Here is a 23,631-nt window from a genome sequence, read left to right as displayed (position 1 = left end):
AAGGGGGTAACAGTGGTCACGGGTGACTTCAATCACCCAGATATCTGCTGGAAGACCAACTCTGCTAAAAAATTCAAATTCCGTTAAATTCTTAACTTGTCTTGTCGACAGCTTCATTTCCCAGAAAGTAGAGAGGGGAACCAGGGACTCTGCTATTTTAGACTTGATTCTCATCAATAGGGAAGAACTGGTAGATGAGGTGGAAGTAGTGGGCACACTTGGTAGCAGTGACCAGGCTTCCTCGGGAGGTGGTAGGTTCTCCATCTTTGGAAATTTTTAAACAGAGGCTAGATAGCCATCTGACGGAGAGGCTGATTCTGTGAGGGTTCAAGGGGGTGGCAGGTTACAGTAGATGAGCGAGCGGGATGTGAGTGTCCTGCATAGTGCAGGGGGTTGGACTAGATGACCCATTAGACCCTTTCCAACACTATGATTCTATGATTCTATGAATAGGACCAATGGATGTGATAGTTTTTATGATTTTATTACATTTGCTTTTACTTTGTTAGACCGTTTATGCACTGGGAACTTCACCGCCCCAGCTCCTATGCAGGAGCACAAATAGAGAGCAGATGAGGTGCACCAGGCCAAATGCTCCCCCATGTGGGCGCAGGAAGAATTGGGGCAACCTGCCACGACTAAAACTCCAGTCTGCAGCACAGCATGAAACCTCCAGTGCAGAAACGGCCTTAGTTACCTCAGGTTTCCAGAAAGGTGGCATATAAAGTTTCTAAATAGAATAAAAATAAATTTAAAACAGACCCATTTCAGAACCAGGGTGGAGGGGTGCGAAGCCACACAAGAATCCCCAACACAGCAGGCAGGCAGGCATGTGAGTGTTCTCCTGTCCTCTATGTCTACACGCTGAGAACTGAATGTAGAAACTGGACCACGAATGCAGAAAAGCTTATTAAGCTGACTTAAGGGATCCCAAACTGTACCAACAAGAACAGGTTATCTGCTAGTCGCAAACTGTCACAAACACAAAAATGGTTTGTGCCACAATGCCATGAGAGTTATTGCCCATTTGGAATGGCTGTACATTTAAAAACTTGGATGTCTTCCCAGAAGCAGGGAAAGTTCTAGGAATCTGAAGGTAATCCTACTTACGTGTTTTGACAACGAGAACACTCATACATGAACTTGTATTTGATCTCATAGTTGTGGCATCGTGACACCACAGGCAGCTCTGGGTGAATCAAGGCAGACTTTTTAGCATATAAACTCCAAAAACGGCCATGCCCATCTTGAATGCCATGGATTAGCCATGCAGCTGCATGGCACATTTCATGGATCAGAGTGTCCCGAAGCCTATCTGACCAAAAGACAAAATTGGGGGAGTGGGAGTTAGTATCCATAGATTTATTTTTCTGACCCCTAGACAGGGGCACACCTGCCAATCACAGGGAGACAGCTGTCTACAGGCTGCCTTCCCTATAGCCAATGCTGACCTGAGCATTGCTTGCGATATTTAATATCTGTGATCAGCCAGAACATTTACAGAGGGAATTCAGAATAATAATGCCAATTTAGCAATCTAATTGAAAATATCTGAGCACTAATCATACCTCTTAGCATCCACTCTTTGCTCTGGATAGGTCAAAGTTCTTACCGAGTCATACATAAATGCTTCAATCCCCTTGTGCTTGATGTAATACAGAGAGGTGGGAAGCCATAGGCAGATCTCGGATGAGCCATTCAATATAGAGGCCCTAATGATTTGTTATCTAAGAAGACCTTGTTAAGCTAGGTGAAACACCAAATGAATTGGGAACACTGGGTGGCTTTGAGGGATATGGAAGAAGGGGCAACACCAAACCATCCCATCCTGTTTTGGAGGACTAGAATGTACAACAGAAGAGGAACAAATGCCCCATTTGCTGGTCTCTGTGCGAGGAAGGAGGGAATGTAATAGATGAGCCACATCTAGAGATGGCCATAGCTAAAGGACAGTGTCTGGGTGGCAGGTTAACATGGATAGAGAGGTTGTCGAGAGGCATTTAGCTGCACTGGATGAGTTCAAATCCCCTGGTCCGGATGAAATGCACCCGAGAGTACTCAAAGAACTTTCCAGAGAACTTGCACAGCCCTTGTCCATCATCTTCGGAACCTCTTTAAGGACTGGAGATGTCCCGGAGGACTGGAAGAGAGCAAATGTTATTCCGATCTTCAAAAAAGGGAGGAAGGATGACCCGGGAAACTACAGACCAGTGAGTCTGACGTCTGTTGTGGGGAAGATAATGGAGCAGATATTAAAGGGAGCGATCTGCAAACATCTGGAGGACAATTTGGTGATCCAAGGAAGTCAACATGGATTTGTCTCCAACAGGTCCTGCCAGACCAACCTGGTTTCCTTTTTTGACCAAGTAACAGGTTTGCTGGATCGGGAAAATTCAGTTGATGTAATTTACTTGGATTTTAGTAAAGCTTTTGACAAGGTTCCCCATGATGTTCTGATGGATAAGTTGAAGGACTGCAATCTTGATTTTCAGATAGTCAGGTGGATAGGGAATTGGTTAGAGAACCGCACTCAAAGAGTTGTTGTCAATGGTGTTTCATCAGACTGGAGAGAGGTGAGTAGCGGGGTACCTCAGGGCTCGGTGCTTGGCCCGGTACTTTTTAACATATTTATTAATGATCTAGATGAGGGGGTGGAGGGACTACTCATCAAGTTTGCAGATGACACCAAATTGGGAGGACTGGCAAATACTCCGGAAGATAGAGACAGAGTTCAACGAGATCTGATCACAATGGAAAAATGGGCAAATGAGAACAAGATGCAATTTAATAAAGATAAGTGTAAAGTTCTGCATCTGGGTCAGAAAAATGAAAAGCATGCCTACTGGATGGGGGATACGCTTCTAGGTAACACTGTGTGTGAACGAGACCTTGGGGTACTTGTGGATTGTAAACTAAACATGAGCAGGCAGTGTGATGCAGCGGTAAAGAAGGCAAATGCCATTTTGGGCTGTATCAACAGAGGCATCACATCAAAATCACAAGATGTCATAGTCCCATTGTATACGGCACTGGTCAGACCACACTTGGAGTACTGTGTGCAGTTCTGGAGGCCTCACTTCAAGAAGGACGTAGATAAAATTGAAAGGGTACAGAGGAGAGCGACGAAGATGATCTGGGGCCAAGGGACCAAGCCCTATGAAGATAGGTTGAGGGACTTGGGAATGTTCAAGCTTGGAGAAAAGGAGGTTGAGAGGGGACATGATAGCCCTCTTTAAGTATTTGAAAGGTTGTCACTTGGAGGAGGGCAGGATGCTGTTTCTGTTGGCTGCAGAGGAGAGGACACGCAGTAATGGGTTTAAACTTCAAGTACAACGATATAGGCTAGATATCAGGAAAAAGTTTTTCACAGTCAGAGTAGTTCAGCAGTGGAATAGGCTGCCTAAGGAGGTGGTGAGCTCCCCCTCACTGGCAGTCTTCAAGCAAAGGTTGGATACACACTTTTCTTGGATGCTTTAGGATGCTTAGGGCTAATCCTGCGTTGAGCAGGGGGTTGGACTAGATGGCCTGTATGGCCCCTTCCAACTCTATGATTCTATGATTCTATGAGCCCTTCTTAAGCAAGAAAAACTTTGCACATATTTTACCACACTTTAATTGGAAGGAAATCAGTGTACAACAGAGTAAATTAAGGTGACTGGCCTGGGATGCTGTCTGATAAAGATCAACCAAATAGATGCCCACTCTACTGTTTACAGATAGCTCAACTTATGCCATTCAGGAAAATCAAGCACTTAGAATCATAGAATCATACAGTTGGAAGGGGCCATACAGGCCATCTAGTCCAACCCCCTGCTCAACGCAGGATCAGCCCTAAGCATCCTAAAGCATCCAAGAAAAGTGTGTATCCAACCTTTGCTTGAAAACTGCCAGTGAGGGGGAGTTCACCACCTCCTTAGGCAGCCTATTCCACTGCTGAACTACTCTGACTGTGAAAGTTTTCTTCCTGATATAAAGCCTATATCATTGTACTTGTAGTTTAAACCCATTACTGCGTGTCCTCTCCTCTGCAGCCAATGGAAACAGCATCCTGCCCTCCTCCATGTGACAACCTTTCAAATACTTAAAGAGGGCTATCATGTCCATGCTCAACCTCCTTTTCTCCAAGCTGAACATTCCCAAGTCCCTCAACCTATCTTCATAGGGCTTGGTCCCTTGGCCCCAGATTGTCTCCAACAGGTCCTGCCAGACCAACCTAGTTTCCTTTTTTGACCAAGTAACAGGTTTGCTGGATTGGGGAAATTCGGTTGATGTCATTTACTTGGATTTTAGTAAAGCTTTTGACAAGGTTCCCCATGATGTTCTGATGGATAAGTTGAAGGACTGCAATCTGGATTTTCAGATAGTTAGGTGGATAGGGAATTGGTTAGAGAACCGCACTCAAAGAGTTGTTGTCAATGGTGTTTCATCAGACTGGAGAGAGGTGAGTAGCGGGGTACCTCAGGGCTTGGTGCTCGGCCCGGTACTTTTTAACATATTTATTAATGATCTAGATGAGGGGGTGGAGGGACTACTCATCAAGTTTGCAGATGACACCAAATTGGGAGGACTGGCAAATACTCCGGAAGATAGAGACAGAGTTCAACGAGATCTGAACACAATGGAAAAATGGGCAAATGAGAACAAGATGCAATTTAATAAAGGTAAGTGTAAAGTTCTGCATCTGGGTCAAAAAAATGAAAAGCATGCCTACTGGATGGGGGATACGCTTCTAGGTAACACTGTGTGTGAACGAGACCTTGGGGTACTTGTGGATTGTAAACTAAACATGAGCAGGCAGTGTGATGCAGCGGTAAAAAAGGCGAATGCCATTTTGGGCTGTATCAACAGGGGCATCACATCAAAATCACAAAATGTCATAGTCCCATTGTATACGGCACTGGTCAGACCACACCTGGAGTACTGTGTGCAGTTCTGGAGGCCTCATTTCAAGAAGGATGTAGATAAAATTGAAAGGGTACAGAGGAGAGCGACGAAGATGATCTGGGGCCAAGGGACCTATGAAGATAGGTTGAGGGACTTGGGAATGTTCAGCCTGGAGAAAAGGAGGTTGAGAGGGGACATGATAGCCCTCTTTAAGTATTTGAAAGGGTGTCATGTGGAGGAGGGCAGGATGCTGTTTCTGTTGGCTGCAGAGGAGAGGACACGCAGTAATGGGTTTAAACTTCAAGTACAACGATATAGGCTAGATATCAGAAAAAGTTTTTTCACAGTCAGAGTAGTTCAGCAGTGGAATAGGCTGCCTAAGGAGGTGGTGAGCTCCCCCTCACTGGCAGTCTTCAAGCAAAGGTTGGATACACACTTTTCTTGGATGCTTTAGGATGCTAGGGCTAATCCTGTGTTGAGCAGGGGGTTGGACTAGATGGCCTGTATGGCCCCTTCCAACTCTATGATTCTATGATCATCTTCGTCGCTCTCCTCTGTACCCTTTCAATTTTATCTACATCCTTCTTGAAGTGAGGCCTCCAGAACTGCACACAGTACTCCAGGTACATCATGAGAATCAACATCATGAGAATTACATCATGAGAATCAGTAAAAATGTACTTAATGAAGTATTGATTACTCATGAGGAGCAAAAATAATATTTGCCTACCAAGATGAGTAAATCATTGGGTTGCTGATATATGGGGGGGAGACACAGAGCACACCATCACAGAAACTCTTGAGGTTTTGTTTATCTGAAATAAAAATTTATGACTAAGCCCCCTTTAGCTTTCTTGAAAGTTCACCCTGCTCCCAAGGCAGTCATTTGCTTGAGGCCGACTGACTCAAAACATCTACAAGTCCCTCCCCCCTCCCTGACTGAGAGGTCGAACCTACCGAGGGCTTGTCAAAATTGCTTGTTGAAATGTTGTTCTAGCTGATATGTTATTGTTATTTGTTATATTGATACTGTTCTCTGTAGATGTTCTATATGTTTTATGTAAACTGCCCAGAGCCATAGGGAAGAGCGGTATAAAAATCTAAATAATAAATAAATAAAATTACTGAAGACAACTTGAAGTGGAATTCAGTTCATATAGTTAGAGCAAATTCTTTGAGTACCTGCAGAGTCACAAACTTTCTCCGACAGCATTATCCGGGCATAACGCTGCCCCAAGTTGGGCTCCTTCATCCGCCCAGTTATGCAGCAGCCTGCTGTTTTTCTCATCTTCTTATTCCAGCTGATTTCCATTATTTCTGGCAACTGAGACAGATGGCAGACCATGTGACTATGATCTTAGCTCTTTTCAACACCAGGCAGAACCTGCCTTTAGGAAAGACAGCACAGCTGCTTGCAATAGCTTCTTATCTATAGGCCCATTGATTATTTAAAAGTGTTAAAGAAAGGGCCTGTTCTGCCAATACACAAGTCACTGTCAATACAGTGGCCGATAACTCACCCCATCTCACAGAGCACAAGCTCAGCTTACAAGAGAAAAACATCTCCTCCCTGTGGTTCTCTACGGGGGGGGGGGGGGCATTTTGCAGTAAACAGGCAAAGAAAAACAAGAGGGCCAACATCCCTCACTTTTCTAAGTTCTCTACACACTTCACAGGACTTAGGGAGGCATCAGCAGCAGTGACATGATGACTAGGCAGCCACAGCCTCATGCTGAGAGTATGTATAGAAATATACCCAGTTCAATACAATACCTTTTGCTCAAATACAGTCCTGTTATAAAAAACATAGAGACGCTGTGCCATCTCCTTTTTCTTGGTTCGGAACTCTCTGGCTTGCTGGGATTTGGGGTCTGAAAGTTCGTGCAAGAAGCAGTCCTGGACTTGGCAGCCACTCCTGCAAGTACATATGCAATGAACAACAGCAGTAAAAAAACCGCAAAAACAGTCAAGAAGAAAAGTAGGTTCTTGTATGCTGCTTTTCTCAAAGTGGCTTACAATCACCTTCCATTTCCTCTCCCCACAACAGACACCTTGCGAGGTAGGGGAGGCTGATAGAGCCCTGATATTACTGCTCGGTCAGAATAGCTTTATCAGTGCTGTGGCGAGCCCACACTCCTAACCACTACAACAAGCTACCTCTCATGGACATGCCAAGGAAAGAAATGCAAATAGCACACACAGGTTGGTTTATCTTTGGAAACTTTTACACAGACACTGGATAGCCAACTGATGGAGAGACTGATTCTGTGAAGGTTCAAGGCAGTGGCAGGTTACAGTGGAGGAGCAATAGGGTGGTGAGTGTCCTGCATTGCGCAGAGGGTTGGACTAGATGACCCAGGAGTTCCCTTCCAGCTGTATTGATTTTTTGGGGAAATTCCTGAATCAAAGCTCCGAGGCAGCACGGAGGCCAGCACCATGACACTGCTGCGATCCCCTGGGAAAGGCCAAACGACCCCTCAAGGGGGGGGGGGGTCGCAACCCCCAGGTTGAGAACCACTGCATTAGGGCCAGTTCCCCTTTCATTCTGAACCAGCTTCCTCCCCAAACCCCTCAGCACTTCTGTCTCCTTTTGCCTAATAGGCTGCCTGGCACTTGGGCCCTGTCATCCCACACACAAACAGGGGACATTGGAATCTGCAACTATCAGGATGATCTTTTTGCATCCCTCAGGAACATGGTTGCCTATTTGGACAGGCTTCACGGGTGCCAGTTATTTTGTTAGCAGACATAGTCCAACAACGTAGCCGACAAAGCTGACATCCAATACCTACCTCACTGGCATCTGGGGCCTCTGAGTGACATCAGCTAGCACCTGGCTGGGTCTCTGCACAGGAGCAGGAGATCTGAATGGTTCCAGAGAGACACCCTCAGTCTTTGTGGTGGCAGGGATGTTTTCGCAGGAAGACTTGAAACCTCTCTGTCCTAGCAGTCACAAAGCCAAAGTTAAAAAGACCAATCACCAAACTAAACCAAACCAAAAGACTCAGGACTGACTTCATATCTTAAGCTTCCCCCTTACTAGCAGTTCTCAAGTCGCAGATGGATGAACACTAGTCAACGATGCTTTAGGTTGAGCAGGGGGTTGGATTAGATGTCCTGCATGAGTCCTGCCAACTCTATGAGTCTTTGAACCATCTATAAGGGTGGCATGGATTTAAAGACAAAAACATCATGTCACTTAGCTTCATGATCAAACTACTACCCTCATCTCTCCCATTCCCTTACTCTAAAGAAGCAACACTAAGGCTTCCCTAATCCCTCCCCACCCTGTAACTCCCAAAATTCAAAGATAACTTTTCAAAATCACTAATTGTTTCTTCTCTTATTCAGTAGACTTTCAGGAACTTCTTCCTACCTCCACATTCATTTTTACTTCTGGAATTCTAAGTTTTTTACAGCCTTAAATCTTTCTTGAGAAAGTTAATAATATCACTGTTCCCTTCCTTAAGGCCAGAACAAGCAGACAATGTATTGCTCACGAGATGTAAAAGCTTGGTCTACTGCCAAACTAGCTCTGAACACAAAGAACAATGTAATACAGTTAGTTTTGTGCACCCACCAAAATCCCATTGTGAAAATAGCATCTATAATTCAGGGAAGTTGTCTGTTGGCCTATGCAATAGCACGTGTATAAACTGGCCACTACCTATATTCCTTAATCTCTGAGATTTGGAATTTAGTGAACTTTGTTTCCTCCCTTTTTTTTTTTTTTTTTTTTTTTACAAAACTCGGAACATGGACATTTAATCTTTTTTCTTATAAAGGAATTTAGGTAGAAAAGGGATACTTATTACATTTGCAGACGATATTAAACTGGGAGGGGTGGCAAGCACAACAGAAGACAGAATCAGAATACAGGATGACCTTGATAGGCTTGAGAAGTCGGCCAAACTAAATAGAAGTAGGGATTTTAAAGGATTTATGAAATGCTCATAACAATCGAGGGGTGATTGTTTTGCGTTGGAATAAAAAAAGATTGAGCAGTAAGACTGAAGATCTTAAGAGGCTAGGTGTTCTTTTATCTTCTGCTCCAATTGTGAAGTCCATTTAATTTGACATCCTGGTTGTTCATTTGTGAAGAACTGGACAGTCACTTTTAGATGGTATTTAGGAGAGTAAAGCAGGAGCAAAGGGGCAGATGGTCTCTATCTAAGAAGGGAAGAATGTGGAACCATTTCACAAGAGGTAATAGGGCCCCACAAGCCAGCATACAGTCTACACTGCTGGCTCTTTTCCCAGCTAGAAAAGTATACTTCTCTGGGTGATCACTGTCCCCCCTTTGTTCCCTGTCTTTGTCAATTTCTCTGCTCTGTGTAACTCCTGAAGATGTTTACTCTGCTATTAATTTCCCAATAAAGACTGTGCTGCTTTTGAGAACCAGCTTGGTGTAGTGGTTAGGAGTGCAGACTTTTAATCATAGAATCATAGAGTTGGAAGGGGCCATACAAGCCACCTAGTCCAACCCCCTGCTCTACGCAGGATTAGCCCTAAGCATCCTAAAGCATCCAAGAAAAGTGTGTATCCAACCTTTGCTTGAAGACTGACACTGAGGGGGAGCTCACCACCTCCTTAGGCAGCCTATTCCACTGCTGAACTACTTGACTGTGAAAAACTTTTTTCCTGATATCTAGCCTATATCGGTGTATTTGTAGTTTAAACCCATTACTGCATGTCCTCTCCTATGCAGCCAACGGAAACAGCATCCTGCCCTCCTCCAAGTGACAACCTTTCAATTACTTAAAGAGGGCTATCATGTCCCCTCTCAACCTCCCGTTCTCCAGGCTGAACATTCCCCTCAACCCATCTTCATAGGGCTTGGTCCCTTGGGCCCAGATCCTCTTTGTCGCTCTCCTCTGTACCCTTTCAATTTTATCTACACAGTACTCCAGGTGTGGTCTGACCGGTGCCGTATACAATGGGACTATGACATCTTGTGATTTTGATGTGATGCCCCTGTTGATACAGCCCAAAATGGCATTCGCCTTTTTTACCGCTGCATCACACTGCCTGCTCATGTTTAGTTTACAATCCACAAGTACCCCAAGGTCTCGTTCACACACAGTGTTACCTAGAAGCGTATCCCCCATCCAGTAGGCATGCTTTTCATTTTTCTGACCCAGATGCAGAGCCGGGTTTTATTCCACGTGCCCCAACATGCAGCCAGCTGGGTGACCTTGGGCCCGCGGCCCGGTGGTTGGGGACCACCGATATAGAGGACCCCACTCCCGTCAGCCAAAGAGCCACAGTTTTGCCCTTGCAATGTCATTTCCCCAACTGATCAATAACCAAAGCCAGAACACTTTCTGAACAAGTACAGAGAGGTCTCTCACCAGCGGAACCAGTCTGGCCTTCAGCACTCTTGGTGGCAGGAAAGACCATTCTTTGCTTCACACGAACAATAAGACTGTCAATCTCATCGTCGGAGCTACTGCAACCATGCATGACACTTGGCCTTAGCTGCTGGGCTTTGCCTTGAGTATTCTCTTTTGTGGAACTTTTTCCTTCATTTCGGGAAGACGTTGGCCCATCCTTGGATGTGATAGGCTTCTCCTGCGAAGAGGCAGATAGCATCCCACTCTGGTGGCCAACTTGGACAGACTGGTATGGAGACCTCAAACTCGACGCATGTTTGCCAAAGACACAATCATCATCGCTGTCAGTAAACTCTAATAGAGACAGGTACAATATGAAGTAAACCACAGGTGCATTTGGTGCGTGAACATGTCTTGCTCCTGCAATACAATAAGTCTGTAAACACTCCACATTATAAATTACTTCTTGAATATCAAATAGTATAAGCCCAGGAATTGCTTTATTTGGAAAGAATGACAATGCTCAAAGTTGCACTAACACTTTATTCTTCCCCAAAGTTATTGTAACATGAGTGGATGAATACACACACATGTACGCACACACAAAAGATCCAGACTTCCAATAGATCCAAGCATAGTGTTAGTGCATACAAACAAATGCTCCCACAGAATGGAATTTCTTATCTATGAAAGTTGGGCCCAATTACTCCAACTAAATAGGAGTTAAACCTCTGCCAAAGTTAAAATATCCTAGTGCCTCCCTTTAGCCTGAGGCAACACTTGAGAAAAACCCCTCCCCCATGTTCAGTTAGCCTCATAAAGGGCACGGACACTGAAAAAGTGTCATTACTGAGATAAGATTATCACAAGAGATGTCACACTCCCTGACACAAACAGGAATCTGGCCACCACCCTCCTCCCCTCCTCAGTGTCCCCTCCCGCTAAGTCAACACAGAATCCGTCCACGTGGTACAAGATTCTCTCATCTGACAGGCAGCAGCTCTTCAGGACTCTGCCAGCCTAGCTGCCTGAGAGCTTTCATTACTTGCCTTCTTTCTTGGTGAGATGCAAGAATGAGTTTGCTTTGGAGTCAGCCAAGCTGGGTAGAAAGAGAAAAAGCTTCTTAGTGGTTCCAGTCCACACTTCTGGGACAACAGAAATATAAGTTGATTATCGAAGGAATCTCCAAGCGGCTTACAATCGCCTTCCTTTTTCTCTCCCCATAACAGACACCCTGAGAAGTAGGTAAGGCTGAGAGACCCCTGATATTATTGGTCAGTCAGAACAACTTGATCAGTGCTGTGGCAAATCCAAGGTCACCCAGCTGGCTGCATCTGGAGGAGTGGGGAATCAAACCCGGCTTACCAGATGAGAAATCGGCGCTAGTAGCCACTACACCAAGGAGCCAACTAACAGAGCACAGAACAAACACATCCACTCTTTACAGCAGCAAAAAGGGGAAGGAGAGAGAAAGGGGGTGCACCACAGAAGCACCAGAGAGGGAAGAAATCGACACATACACACCTAAAGACCGAGCGCAGTCCTTAATGGAGTTTTTGATAAATTAGGGGAAAATATGTTGGTGGATAGGCCTGCACATGTGCATTCCCAATGTTGGGCTGCACATGAATCATAGAATCATAAAATTGGAAGGGACCTCCTGGGTCATCTAGTCCAACCCCATGCACCATGCAGGACACCCAAAACCCTATCACTGACAGTGTAACCTGCCACCCCCTTGAATCTTCAAAGAATCAGTCTCTCTGTCAGATGGCTATCTAGCCTCTGTTTAAAAATTTCCAAAGATGGAGAACATACCACTTCCTGAGGAAGCCTGTTCCACTGAGAAACAACTCTGTCAGGAACTTCTTCCGGATGTTTAGACAAATTTCTTTTGAATTAATTTCATCCCATTAGATCTGATCCATCCCTCCGCAGCTAGAGAGAACAACTCTACTCCATTCTCTATATGGCACCCTTTTAAATGAAGAAGGCTATGAGATCCCCTCTCAGTCGTTTCCTCTCCTGGCTAAACAGACAAAGCTCCCCCAACCTTTCCGCATACATCTTGGTCTCCAAACCCCTCACCATCTTTATTGCCTTATGTTCAATGTATGGTCTACTAAAACTCCTAGAACCTTTTTTGCACAACACATGTCTCCCCCATCCTATAATGGGGTAGATGGTTTTTCCTACCTAAATGCAGAACTTTACATTTGTCCCTCTTTAATTTCATTTCCCCCCTTCAAGGATCGCTGCCTTGTTGTGGCAAGGGGGCTTGCGTAGTTCAGTGAAGCTATGAGCTATACCGTACAGGGCCACCCAAGACGGACAGGTCATAGCTGAGAGCTCTGACAAAAGGTGATCCACTGGAGAAGGAAATGGCAAACCACTCCAGTATCTTTGCCATGAAAACTCTACGGACAGTTCCAATAGGCATAACGATATGACGCCGGAAGATGAGCCCCTCAGGTCGGAAGGTGTCCAATATGCTACTGGGGATGAGCAGACGGCTAGTACGAGTAGCGCCAGAATGAATGAAGCGACTGGGCCAAAGCCGAAAGGACGCTCAGCTGTGGAAGTAACTGTGTCAAACTGGTGGCGAAAAGACAGTCCGATGCTGTAAAGATTTTTATTCCATAGGAACCTGGAACGTCAGATCCATGAATCAAGGTAAGCTGGACGTGGTCAAACAAGAAATGACAAGACTGAACATCGACATTTTAGGAATCAGTGAACTAAAATGGACAGGAATGGGTTTATTTAATTCAGATGACCATCAGGTATACTACTGTGGACAAGAATCTCGCAGAAGAAATGGAGTAGCCTTCATAATCAATAAGAGAGTAGGAAAAGCAGTCTTGGGATACAATCCCCAAAATGACACAATGATCTCAGTTCGAATCCAAGGCAAACCATTCAACATCACAGTGATCCAGGTCTATGCCCCAACCACTGCTGCTGAAGAGGATGAAGTTGATCAGTTCTATGAAGCCCTACAACACCTTCTAGAAGCAACGCCAAAAAATGATGTGCTTATCATCATGGGGGATTGGAATGTTAAAAGTAGGAAGCCAAAAGATAACTGGGATAACAGGCAAGTTTGGCCTTGGAGTACAAAATGAAGCAGGGCACAGGCTGGTAGAATTTTGTCAAGAGAATACATTGGTCATAGCAAACACTCTTTTCCAACAACCCATAAGACGACTCTACACATGGACATCACCAGACGGTCAACACAGAAATCAGATTGACTATGTGCTCTGCAGCCAAAGATGGAAAAGTTCTATCCAGTCAATAAAAACAAGACCAGGAGCTGATTGTGGTTCAGATCATGAGCTTCTTGTTGAAAAATTTAGGCTTAAATTGAAGAAAGTAGGGAAAAGCACTAGGCCACTCAGGTATGAACTAAATCATATCCCCGACGAATACACAGTAGAGGTGACAAATAGATTTAAGGAATTAGATCTGATAGACAGAGTACCTGAAGAACTATGGACGGAGGTTCGCAACATTGTACAAGAGGTAGCAACTAAAACCATCCCAAAGAAAAAGAAATGCAAGAAATCAAAATGGCTGTCTGAGGAAGCTTTACAAATAGCTAAGGAGAGAAGGAGAAAGAGAAAGAGAAAGATACACCCAATTGAATGCAGAATTACAGAGAAAAGCTAGAAGAGATAAGAATGCCTTTTTAAATGAACAGTGCAAACAAATAGAAGAAAACAATAGAATGGAGAGGACCAGAGATCTTTTCAAGAAAATTGGAGATATGAAGAGAACGTTTCATGCAATGTTGGATATGATAAGGGACCGAAATGGTAGGGACCTCACAGAAGCAGAAGAGATTAAACAAAGGTGGCAAAATTATACAGAACAACTATACAAGAGCGAGCTTAACATCCCTGATGACCACAATGGGGTAGTTACTGACCTGGAGCCAGACATCCTGGAATGTGAAGTCAAATGGGCCTTAGGAAGTCTGAGCAACAATAAAGCTAGTGGTGGTGACAGCATTCCAGTTGAACTATTCAAAATCTTAAAGGACGATGCAGTAAAAGTGCTACACTCAATATGCCAGCAAATTTGGAAAACTCAACAATGGCCACAGGATTGGAAAAGGTCAGTTTACATTCCAATCCCAAAGAAGGGCAATGCCAAAGAATGTTCAAACTACCGCACCATTGCACTAATTATTCATGCTAGCAAAGTTATGCTCAAAATCCTACAAGCTAGGCTCCAGCAATATGTGGACCGAGAACTTCCAGAAGTACAGGCAGGATTTCGAAGAGGCAGAGGAACTAGAGATCAAATTGCCAACATACGCTGAATCATGGAGAAAGCTAGGGAGTCCCAGAAGAACGTCTACTTCTGCTTCATTGACTATGCTAAAGCCTTTGATTGTGTGGAGCACAACAAATTGTGGCAAGTTCTTAAAGAGATGGGAATACCAGAGCATCTTATTTGTCTCTTGAGAAATTTATATGCAGGTCAAGAAGCAACAGTGAGAACTGAACATGGAATCACTGACTGGTTCAAAATTGAGAAAGGAGTTCGGCAAGGCTGTATACTGTCGCTTTGCCTATTTAACTTGTATGCAGAGCACATCATGAGAAATGCGGGATTAGAGGAGTCACAAATTGGGATCAAGATTGCAGGGAGAAATATCAACAACCTCAGATATGCAGATGATACCACTCTAATGGCAGAAAGTGAAGAGGAACTAAAGAGCCTGTTGATGCGGGTGAAGGAGGAGAGTGCAAAAGTTGGCTTGAAACTCAACAACAAGAAAACAAAGATCATGGCATCTGGCCCTCTCAATTCCTGGCAAATAGATGGGGAAGAAATGGAGATAGTGACAGATTTTATTTTCCTGGGCTCCAAGATCACTGCAGATGGGGACTGCAGCAAAGAAATTAAAAGACGCTTGCTCCTGGGGAGGAAAGCTATGGCAAATCTAGACAGCATCCTAAAAAGCAGAGACATCACCCTGCCAACAAAAGTGCGTTTAGTCAAGGCTATGGTATTCCCAGTTGCAATGTATGGCTGTGAAAGTTGGACCATAAGGAAGGCCGATCGTCAAAGAATTGAGGCTTTTGAACTCTGGTGCTGGAGAAGACTCTTGCGAGTCCCTTGGACTGCAAGGCGAACAAACCGGTCAGTCCTAGAGATCAACCCTGACTGCTCTTTAGAAGGCCAGATCCTGAAGATGAAACTCAAATACTTTGGCCACCTCATGAGAAGGAAGGACTCACTGGAGAAGAGCCTAATGCTGGGAGCGATCGAGGGCAAAAGAAGAAGGGGACGACAGAGAATGAGGTGGCTGGATGGAGACACTGAAGCAGTAGGTGCAAACTTAAATGGACTCCGGGGAATGGTAGAGGACAGGAAGGCCTGGAGGATCATTGTCCATGGGGTCGCGATGGGTCGGACACAACTTCACACATAACAACAATTTCATTTTATCCAGTTTAGCCCACTTCTCTAGCTTATCAAAATCATAGAATCATAGAGTTGGATGGGCCATACGAGTTTTCTAGTCCAACCCCCTGCTCAACACAGGATCAGCCCAAAGCATCCTAAAGCAGCCAAGAAAAGTGTGTATCCAACCTTTGCTTGAAGACTGCCAGTGAGGGGGAGCTCACCACCCCCTTAGGCAGCCAATTCCACTGCTGAACTACTCTGACTGTGAAAATCTTTTTCCTGATATCTAGCCTATAACGTTGTACTTGTACTTTAAACCCATTACTGCGTGTCCTTGCCTCTGCAGCCAATGGGAACAGCATCCTGCCCTCCTCCAAATGACAACCTTTCAAATACTTAGAGGGCTATCATGTCCCCTCTCAACCTCCTTTTCTCCAGGCTGAACATTCCCAAGTCCCTCAACCTATCTTCATAGGGCTTGGTCCCTTGGCCCCAGATCATCCTCATCGCTCTCCTCTGTACCCTTTCAATTTTATCTACATCCTTCTTAAACTGAGGTCTCCAGAACTGTACACAGTACTCCAGGTGTGGTCTGACCAGTGCCGTATACAACGGGACTGTGACATCTTGTGATTTTGATGTGATGCCCCTGTTGATACAACCCAAAATGGCATTCGCCTTTTTTACCACTGCATCACACTGCCTGCTCATGTTTAGTTTACAATTCACAAGTACCCCAAGGTTTCGTTCACACACAGTGTTACCTAGAAGCATATCCCCCATCCAGTAGGCATGCCTTTCATTTTTCTGACCCAGATGCAGAACTTTACACTTATCTTTATTAAATTGCATCTTGTTCTCATTTGCCCATTTTTCCATTGTGTTCAGATCTCGTTGAACTCTGTCTCTATCTTCCGGAGTATTTGCCAGTCCTCCCAATTTGGTGTCATCTGCAAACTTGATGAGTAGTCCCTCCACCCCCTCATCTAGAACATTAATAAATATGTTAAAAAGTACTGGGCCGAGCCCTGAGCCCTGAGGTACCCTGCTACTCACCTCCCTCCAGTCTGATTAAACACCATTGACAACAACTCTTTGAGTGCGGTTCTCTAACCAATTCCCTATCCATCTAACTATCTGAAAATCCAGATTGCAGTCCTACAATTTATCCATCAGAACATCATGGGGAACCTTATCAAAAGCTTTACTAAAATCCATTAAATGACATCAATTGAATTTCCACGATCCAGCAAACCTGTCACAGGTTGGTCTGACAGGACCTGTTGGAGACAAATCCATGCTGACTTCCTTGGATCACCAAATTGTCCTCCAGATGTTTGCAGATCGCTCCCTTTATATCTGCTCCATTATCTTACCCACAACAGAGGCCAGACTCACTGGTCTGTAGTTTCCCGGGTCATCCTTCCTCCCTTTTTTGATGATTGGAATAACGTTTGTTCTCTTCCAGTCCTCCAGGACATCTCCAGTCCTTAAAGATAGCGATCCCCAACCTGTGGGCCACGGACCACATGTGGTCCGTCGACTAACTGCAGGTGAGCCGCGAAGGACGCCTTCTCTCCCCCCCCCCCCCGGCCCTTTACTTCATCCACGATCCGGCAGGTGCACATGGGACCATCTCGTTGCAGAGAAACAAGCTCAGAGTTCCCATTGATTTGTCATTGTCATGAGTTAAAATTTCCATGAAAATAAAATGTTCCTTATGTTCATTGTTGTCATGTCTGTATCTTATTTTGAAGGGATGTTTAAACATTACCATAGCGACCAGAGTCAGAGAGCATTAGGGCAGTGGGCCTCAGTAAAATTGTCAAGCGTTGAGTGGTCCCCAGTGATAAAAAGGGTGGGGACCACTGTTTAAAGAGGTCCCAAAGATGATGGACAAGGGTTCTGCAAGTTCTTCGGAAAGTTCTTTGAGCACTCTCAGGTGCATTTCATCCGGCCCGGGGATTTGAACTCATCCAGTGCAGCTAAATGCCTCTTGCCAACCTCTCTGTCCACTATCCCTTGGCTACTGCCATCTCTAGATGTGCCTATACCCTTTGACCTGTGGGAAAAAACAGATATAAAATAGGCGCTAAGCCTTTCTGCTTTCTCTGCATCCTCTGTTAGAGTTTGTCCATCTGCACCCAACAGTGGGCCTATTGCCGCCTTTACTTTACGTTTGCTCCTCACATAACTGAAAAATCTTTTCTTGTTACTGTGGGCTTCCCTGGCCAATCTTAGCTCACTCTCAGCTTTGGCTTTTCTGATGATTGATCTACAGTGCCTAGTAACCTGTAGGTACTCTTCTTTAGAGCTCTGTCCTTCCCTCCATTTCCTGAACATTTCCCTTTTCTTTCTTAGTTCCTCTTGAAGTTCTCTGTTCATCCAAATAGGCTTCTTAGAGCTCCTGCAGTGTTTTCGTCTTTCTGGGATAGTCATTGATTGTGCATGCAATAGCTCTTGTTTGAGGAGCACCCATCCTTCACATGCTCCCTTCCCTTCCAGCATTCTCGTCCATGGGATGACACTCATCATGTCTCTGAGTTTATTAAAGTTTGCCCTACGAAAATCCAACATCCGCATCTGGCTACAAGCTTCCTTGCCTCCCCATCTCAAAAGGAATTCTATGAGGACATGGTCACTTCCCCCTAGGGTCCCCACCTCCTTCACCTCATCCACCAACTCTTGCCTGTTGGTCAGTATTAAGTCCAGCATGGCTGAACCTCTTGTGGGTTCATCTACCATTTGATAAATCAAATTGTCAGCCAGGCAGGTCAGAAAGTTGCATGACTGAGGACGCTTTGCAGAGTTTGTTTCCCAGCGCACATCTGGGAAATTGAAGTCACCCATGATGAAAAGGTCCTGACGCTTGGATATTTTCTCAAGATGCTCACAAAGTGCAGCATCCACATCCTCTTGTTGGTCAGGCGGTTGGTAGCAGACACCAACCACCACACTGTTTGCTTTCCCCTCACTTACTTTCACCCAGATGCTTTCCACTGTAGATATACTCTCCTTCACTAGAATTTCCTGACAGATAAGCCCTTTCCTCACATCATCCTGTATCCTGATTCTGTCTTCTGTTGTGTTTGCTACCCCTCCCAGTTTAGTATCATCTGCAAGTATCCCCTCTAATCCCACATCCAAATAATTTATAAATATGTTGAATAACACAGGCCCCAGGACAAATCCTTGGGGCACTCCACTTGTCACTCTTGTCCAAGAAGATGCTGAACTATTAACAAGTACCTTCTGGGTACGATTGTCAAGAGTTATTGATCCACCTGACAGAATTAGGATCCATACCTCATTTTACCAACTTGTCAACAAGAATATCATGTGGAGCCTTATCAAAAGCTTTACTGAAATCCAGATAAACTATGTCCACGGCATTCCCTTGATCCATCAAGGCAGTCACTTTCTCAAAAAATGAGATAAGGTTAGTGTGACATGACTTGTTCTTGTGAAACCCATGCTGAAGATGATGGAAGATGAAGCATACTTTAAAAAAGAATCAGATTGAGCAAGGGATTCCAAATTAATGGTAGAATGCATTTCCTCTTATCCCTCTCTCTGTATATGCCCTATCAGATGTTAAGACAGGCTCCTTAATTTAGAAGATCTCTATAGTTTCCATTACCTTGAAGCTTCCTTCAGCTGTCAAGATCTACTTGTGGCTAATGGCCACCTACTCCAGAGTTAAGTCTGCTCTGATGGCCTCAGGACAAGACAATAAACAATGTGTGTGTGTGGGGGGGGGTTAGTTTAGATAGCTAGGGGCTTATAGTTAGGTTAGCGGTCTGCCTGTAGGAACAATAGACTGGGTCTAAGGATGGGAGCGAGGGTACAGGAATAGAGATCCTGCCCAGGACACAGATCCCAGTAATTCTGGGCCAAGGCAGGTATAGCGGTGGGAGGAGATCCAATAATAGGGGGGCAGTGAAGTATGGAGGTCCATGGAGGCCCCATCCGTGGAATTTCCACGGAAGGCGATCTGGTTGATACAGGCACTGCCCTTCAGATCTCCTCCCCATCCCCAGATTTGTAGGAGAGAGGGCTAGGGTGGAACCGGTGATGATCCTATGCAACGCCAGGTCAATCAACAACAAATCCTCGACCTTGTAAGACTACTTTGCAAGGCATGAGGTTGACCTGGCTTGCGTGACGGAAAGCTGGGCGCGTGAGGGAGAAACAATCGCCCTGAAAGATCTTGCACTGCCTGTGTTTTCTGTCCTGCATCAGCCCCGGCTCCAAGGTAGGGGAGGGGGGGCAGTCCTAATCCGGGAGTCTTACTCCTTTAGGGCTCTCCCTGCACCATCTATTCCGGGGATAGAATATGTCAGCTTTGAGTGGGAGTCAGTCGAGAACCTGGCTGCCGGGTTGGTGTACCGTGCACCCTCAGCCCCTCCAGACTCCCTGTCAGGCCTGCTGGAGGCAGCGGCTGGCTGGATCTGCAGTACCCAAAGCTTCTGGTCTTGGGTTCAACGTCCATGCGGACACGCTGCCTTCAGGCCTTGGCCTGGACCTGGTATCAGCCATGGAGACACTGGGGTTCTTGCAGTTTGTTGCTGTTCCCACGCATCAGGTTGGCCATACCCTTGATTTGATCTTTGGCGCAGGTGTAGCGGTACATCTGGTGGCGAAGCCTGGAGAAAAGGAGGTTGAGAGGGGACATGATAGCCCTCTTTAAGTATTTGAAAGGTTGTCACTTGGAGGAGGGCAGGATGCTGTTTCTGCTGGCTGCAGAGGAGAAGACACGCAGTAATGGGTTTAAACTTCAAGTACAACGATATAGGCTAGATATAAGGAAAAAGTTTTTCACAGTCAGAGTAGTTCAGCAGTGGAATAGGCTGCCTAAGGAGGTGGTGAGCTCCCCCTCATTGGCAGTCTTCAAGCAAAGGTTGGATACACACTTTTCTTGGATGCTTTAGGATGGTTAGGGCTGATCCTGCGTTGAGCAGGGGGTTGGACTAGATGGCCTGATGGCCCCTTCCAACTCTATGATTCTATGAATAACATTGTTCCACGGTCAGACCACCATGCCCTGAAGGCCCGGTTAAGGATGCCACCCCCTCCCCAATTGGGTGACGGATGCATTTTAGTCTGCCTGCGGAGACTTATGAATTCCCAGAGGTTCCTGAATGCTCTGCGGGACCCAATGCCCTCTGGGACCTCACTGGCAGCCTTGGTGGAGGACTGGCAGTCCTGCCTGTTGGGTGCCATTGACGACATTGTTCCTAGGTGCCCTCTCTGCCCTCACCTCAATCAGGCTCCATGGTATACCCAGGAGCTTCGGGAAAGGAAGAAGGGAGACGGCTAGATCGTGTGTGGTTGAAAACTTGCAATGAGGCGGCTAGGACTTCTCATCGCACGCTTATGAGGATACGGTGAAAGCGGCAAAACAAGACTGCTACGCTGCAGAAATAGCATTAGCAAGCTCTCGCCCGGCACAATTATTTAGAGTGATTAGATCTCTTACTGCCCTCAAGGAGGGGCATCAAAAGGGAATTGGATTTGAGCTGTGTGGCATTATCGAGCTATTTTGCGGACAAAGTTCTATCGCTCCGCCACGACCTTCCTGCCACAATTGATAGAGTTTGCGAACTGGAAGCTCTGCGGCCGTCACAGGAGTTGGTGTTTGATGGCTTCAGGCAGCTCTCTTTAACCGAAGTGGACAAGTTGCTAGGGTCAGTGAAGGCCACCACCCGTCCCTTAGATCCCAGCCCGTCTTGGCTTATCAGATCCAGTGACAAATGGATAGGAGGCCCCATGAGGGAAATTGTAAATCTCTCCCTAACATCGGGAGATTTCCCCGAGGGGCAAAATGAGGCAGTAGTGCGCACTCTACTGAAAAAAAACATTGCTGGACTTACGGGACCTCGCCAGCTACCGCCCAGTCTCACATCTTGCATTTCTGGGCAAGTTAGTGATGCGGGCCGCAGTGGATCAGCTCCAAGCATTCTAGGAAGAAACTTCACCCATTCTTCATTCTAGGAAGAAACTTCACCCAAGAAACTGGGCCCATACCAGTCTGGCTTCCGACCTGGCCATGGGGTGGAGACCACGCTGGTCGCCTTGACGGATGATATCCAGCGCCCGCAGGATCAAGGTAGTTCGGCCATTCTCGTGTTTTTAGATCTGTTGGCCAAATTTGATGTGGTCGACCACAAGATTTTGGACCACCGCCTTGGGCCAAAGTGGTTGGTCTCCTTTCTCTGGATCTGGACACAGAGGGTTGCAGTGGGGGAAAAGTTGTTGGCCCCTTTCAGGCTCCCATGTGGAGTACCTCAGGGGCCGATACTCTCCCCTATACTTTTTAACATCTATATGCGCCCTCTAGCCCAGCTGGTCCAAGGCTATGGGCTGGATTGCCATCAATATGCAGATGACCCAGCTCTACTTCCTAATGGATGGACGGATGGACTCTCCCCCAGATACATTTGCCAGATGTTTAGAAGCAGTGGTTGGATGACTGAGGTAGAGTCGCCTGAAACCCCTCCAAGATGCAGGTCCTGTGGCTGGGTAGAAGGGGGCAAGATCAGGAAGCGCGTCTCCCATGCCTGGATGGGGTGGAATTAACACACAGAAACTTGGGGGTGACCTTTGATGCCTCCTTTTCTATAGAGGCTCAGGTCACGAAAGTAACCCAAATGGCATTTTTTCATCTGGCAGTCTTCAAGCAAAGGTTGGATACACACTTATCTTGGATGCTTTAGGATGCTTTGGGCTGATCCTGCGTTGAGCAGGGGGTTGGACTAGATGGCCTGTATGGTCCCTTCCAACTCTATGATTTTACGATTCTATGATCTGCGCCAAGCGTGGCTATTAGCACACTACCTACCCTCCAAACACTTGGCAACACTGTTCTACGCAGGCCTACCCTTGGCTTTGACCCGGAAATTGCAGCTGGTACAGAACGTGGCTGCAAGGGTCCTCACTTGAACATCCTGGAGCACCCATATTCAGACAGTGCTATGCCATCTGCACTGGTTACCAGTCTGCTTCCGGATCAGAATTAAGGTTCTCGTTTTAACCTATATACACGGCCTGGGTCTGGCTATACGCGGCCTGAGTCTGGCTTATCTGCGGGACCGCTTATCTGCTTATGTCCCCCGCAGGGCTCTTCGCTCTGTGGGTATGAATTTACTGGTGGTCCTGGGCCCCCGGGACAAGCGCCTGGCCTCAACCAGGGTCAGGGCTTCTTCAGCCCAGGCCCCAGCCAGGTGGAACGAGCTCCCGGAAGAGCTGCGGGCCCTGTGGGATTTGTCAGCATTCCGCAGAGCCTGCAAGACGGAGCTTTTCTGGCATATGGCTGAGGCCAGGGTGACTCCCGGAGCTGTCAGCTGTGGATTTCTAGCCGAAACCAACTAAGTCCCTCACTCCCATATAGAGAGTAATCATAGAATCATAAAATCATAGACTTGTAAGGGGCCATACAGGCCATCTAGTCCAACCCCCTGCTCAACGCAGGATCAGCCCAAAGCATCCTAAAGCATCCAAGGAAAGTGTGTATCCAACCTTTGCTTGAAGACTGCCTTCTTAGGCAGCCTAATCCACTGCTGAACTACTCTGACTGTAAAAATTTTTTTCCTGATATCTAGCCTATATCGTTGTACTTGTAGTTTAAACTCATTACTGCGCGTCCTTTCCTCTGCAGTCAATGGAAACAGCATCCTACCCTCCTCTAAGTGATAACCTTTTAAATACTTAAAGAGGGCTATCATGTCCCCTCTCAACCTCCTTTTCTCCAGGCTGAACATTCCCAAGTCCCTCAACCTATTTTCATAGGGCTTGGTCCCTTGGCCCCAGATCATCCTCGTCGCTTTCCTCTGTACCCTTTCAATTTTATCCATTGTGTTCAGATCTCGTTGAACCCTGTCTCTATCTTCTGGAGTATTTGCCAGTCCTCCCAATTTGGTGTCATTTGCAAGCTTGATGAGTAGCCCCTCCACCCCCTCATCCAGATCATTAATAAATATGTTAAAAAATACTG

At 46.0% G+C, this 23,631-nt stretch overlaps 1 protein-coding gene across 11 annotated transcripts in view; it reads right to left on the bottom strand.

Moving 5' to 3' along the window:
- GCNA (germ cell nuclear acidic peptidase) overlaps positions 1-23,631 on the bottom strand; it is a 46,101-nt gene that overhangs the window by 5,309 nt on the left and 17,161 nt on the right. For 4 of the 11 annotated variants that reach the window (XM_077340646.1, XM_077340647.1, XM_077340654.1 and 1 more), the window contains 7 exons: positions 20,235-20,378; positions 11,267-11,316; positions 10,236-10,571; positions 7,677-7,827; positions 6,658-6,799; positions 6,067-6,208; positions 1,111-1,315 (listed from right to left, as the gene is read on the bottom strand). In XM_077340646.1, coding sequence (XP_077196761.1) covers positions 1,111-1,315; positions 6,067-6,208; positions 6,658-6,799; positions 7,677-7,827; positions 10,236-10,571; positions 11,267-11,316; positions 20,235-20,378 — 1,170 coding nt within the window. Of the gene's footprint in view, positions 1-1,110; positions 1,316-6,066; positions 6,209-6,657; positions 6,800-7,676; positions 7,828-10,235; positions 10,572-11,266; positions 11,363-20,234; positions 20,379-23,631 lie in introns of all 11 variants that reach the window. The other 7 variants (XM_077340650.1, XM_077340652.1, XM_077340656.1 and 4 more) reach the window with 4 other exon arrangements.

Source organism: Paroedura picta, chromosome 5 (assembly GCF_049243985.1).
Source record: "Paroedura picta isolate Pp20150507F chromosome 5, Ppicta_v3.0, whole genome shotgun sequence".
Lineage (NCBI taxonomy): Eukaryota > Metazoa > Chordata > Lepidosauria > Squamata > Gekkonidae > Paroedura > Paroedura picta.
This window is presented reverse-complemented; position numbering and strand designations above follow the sequence as displayed.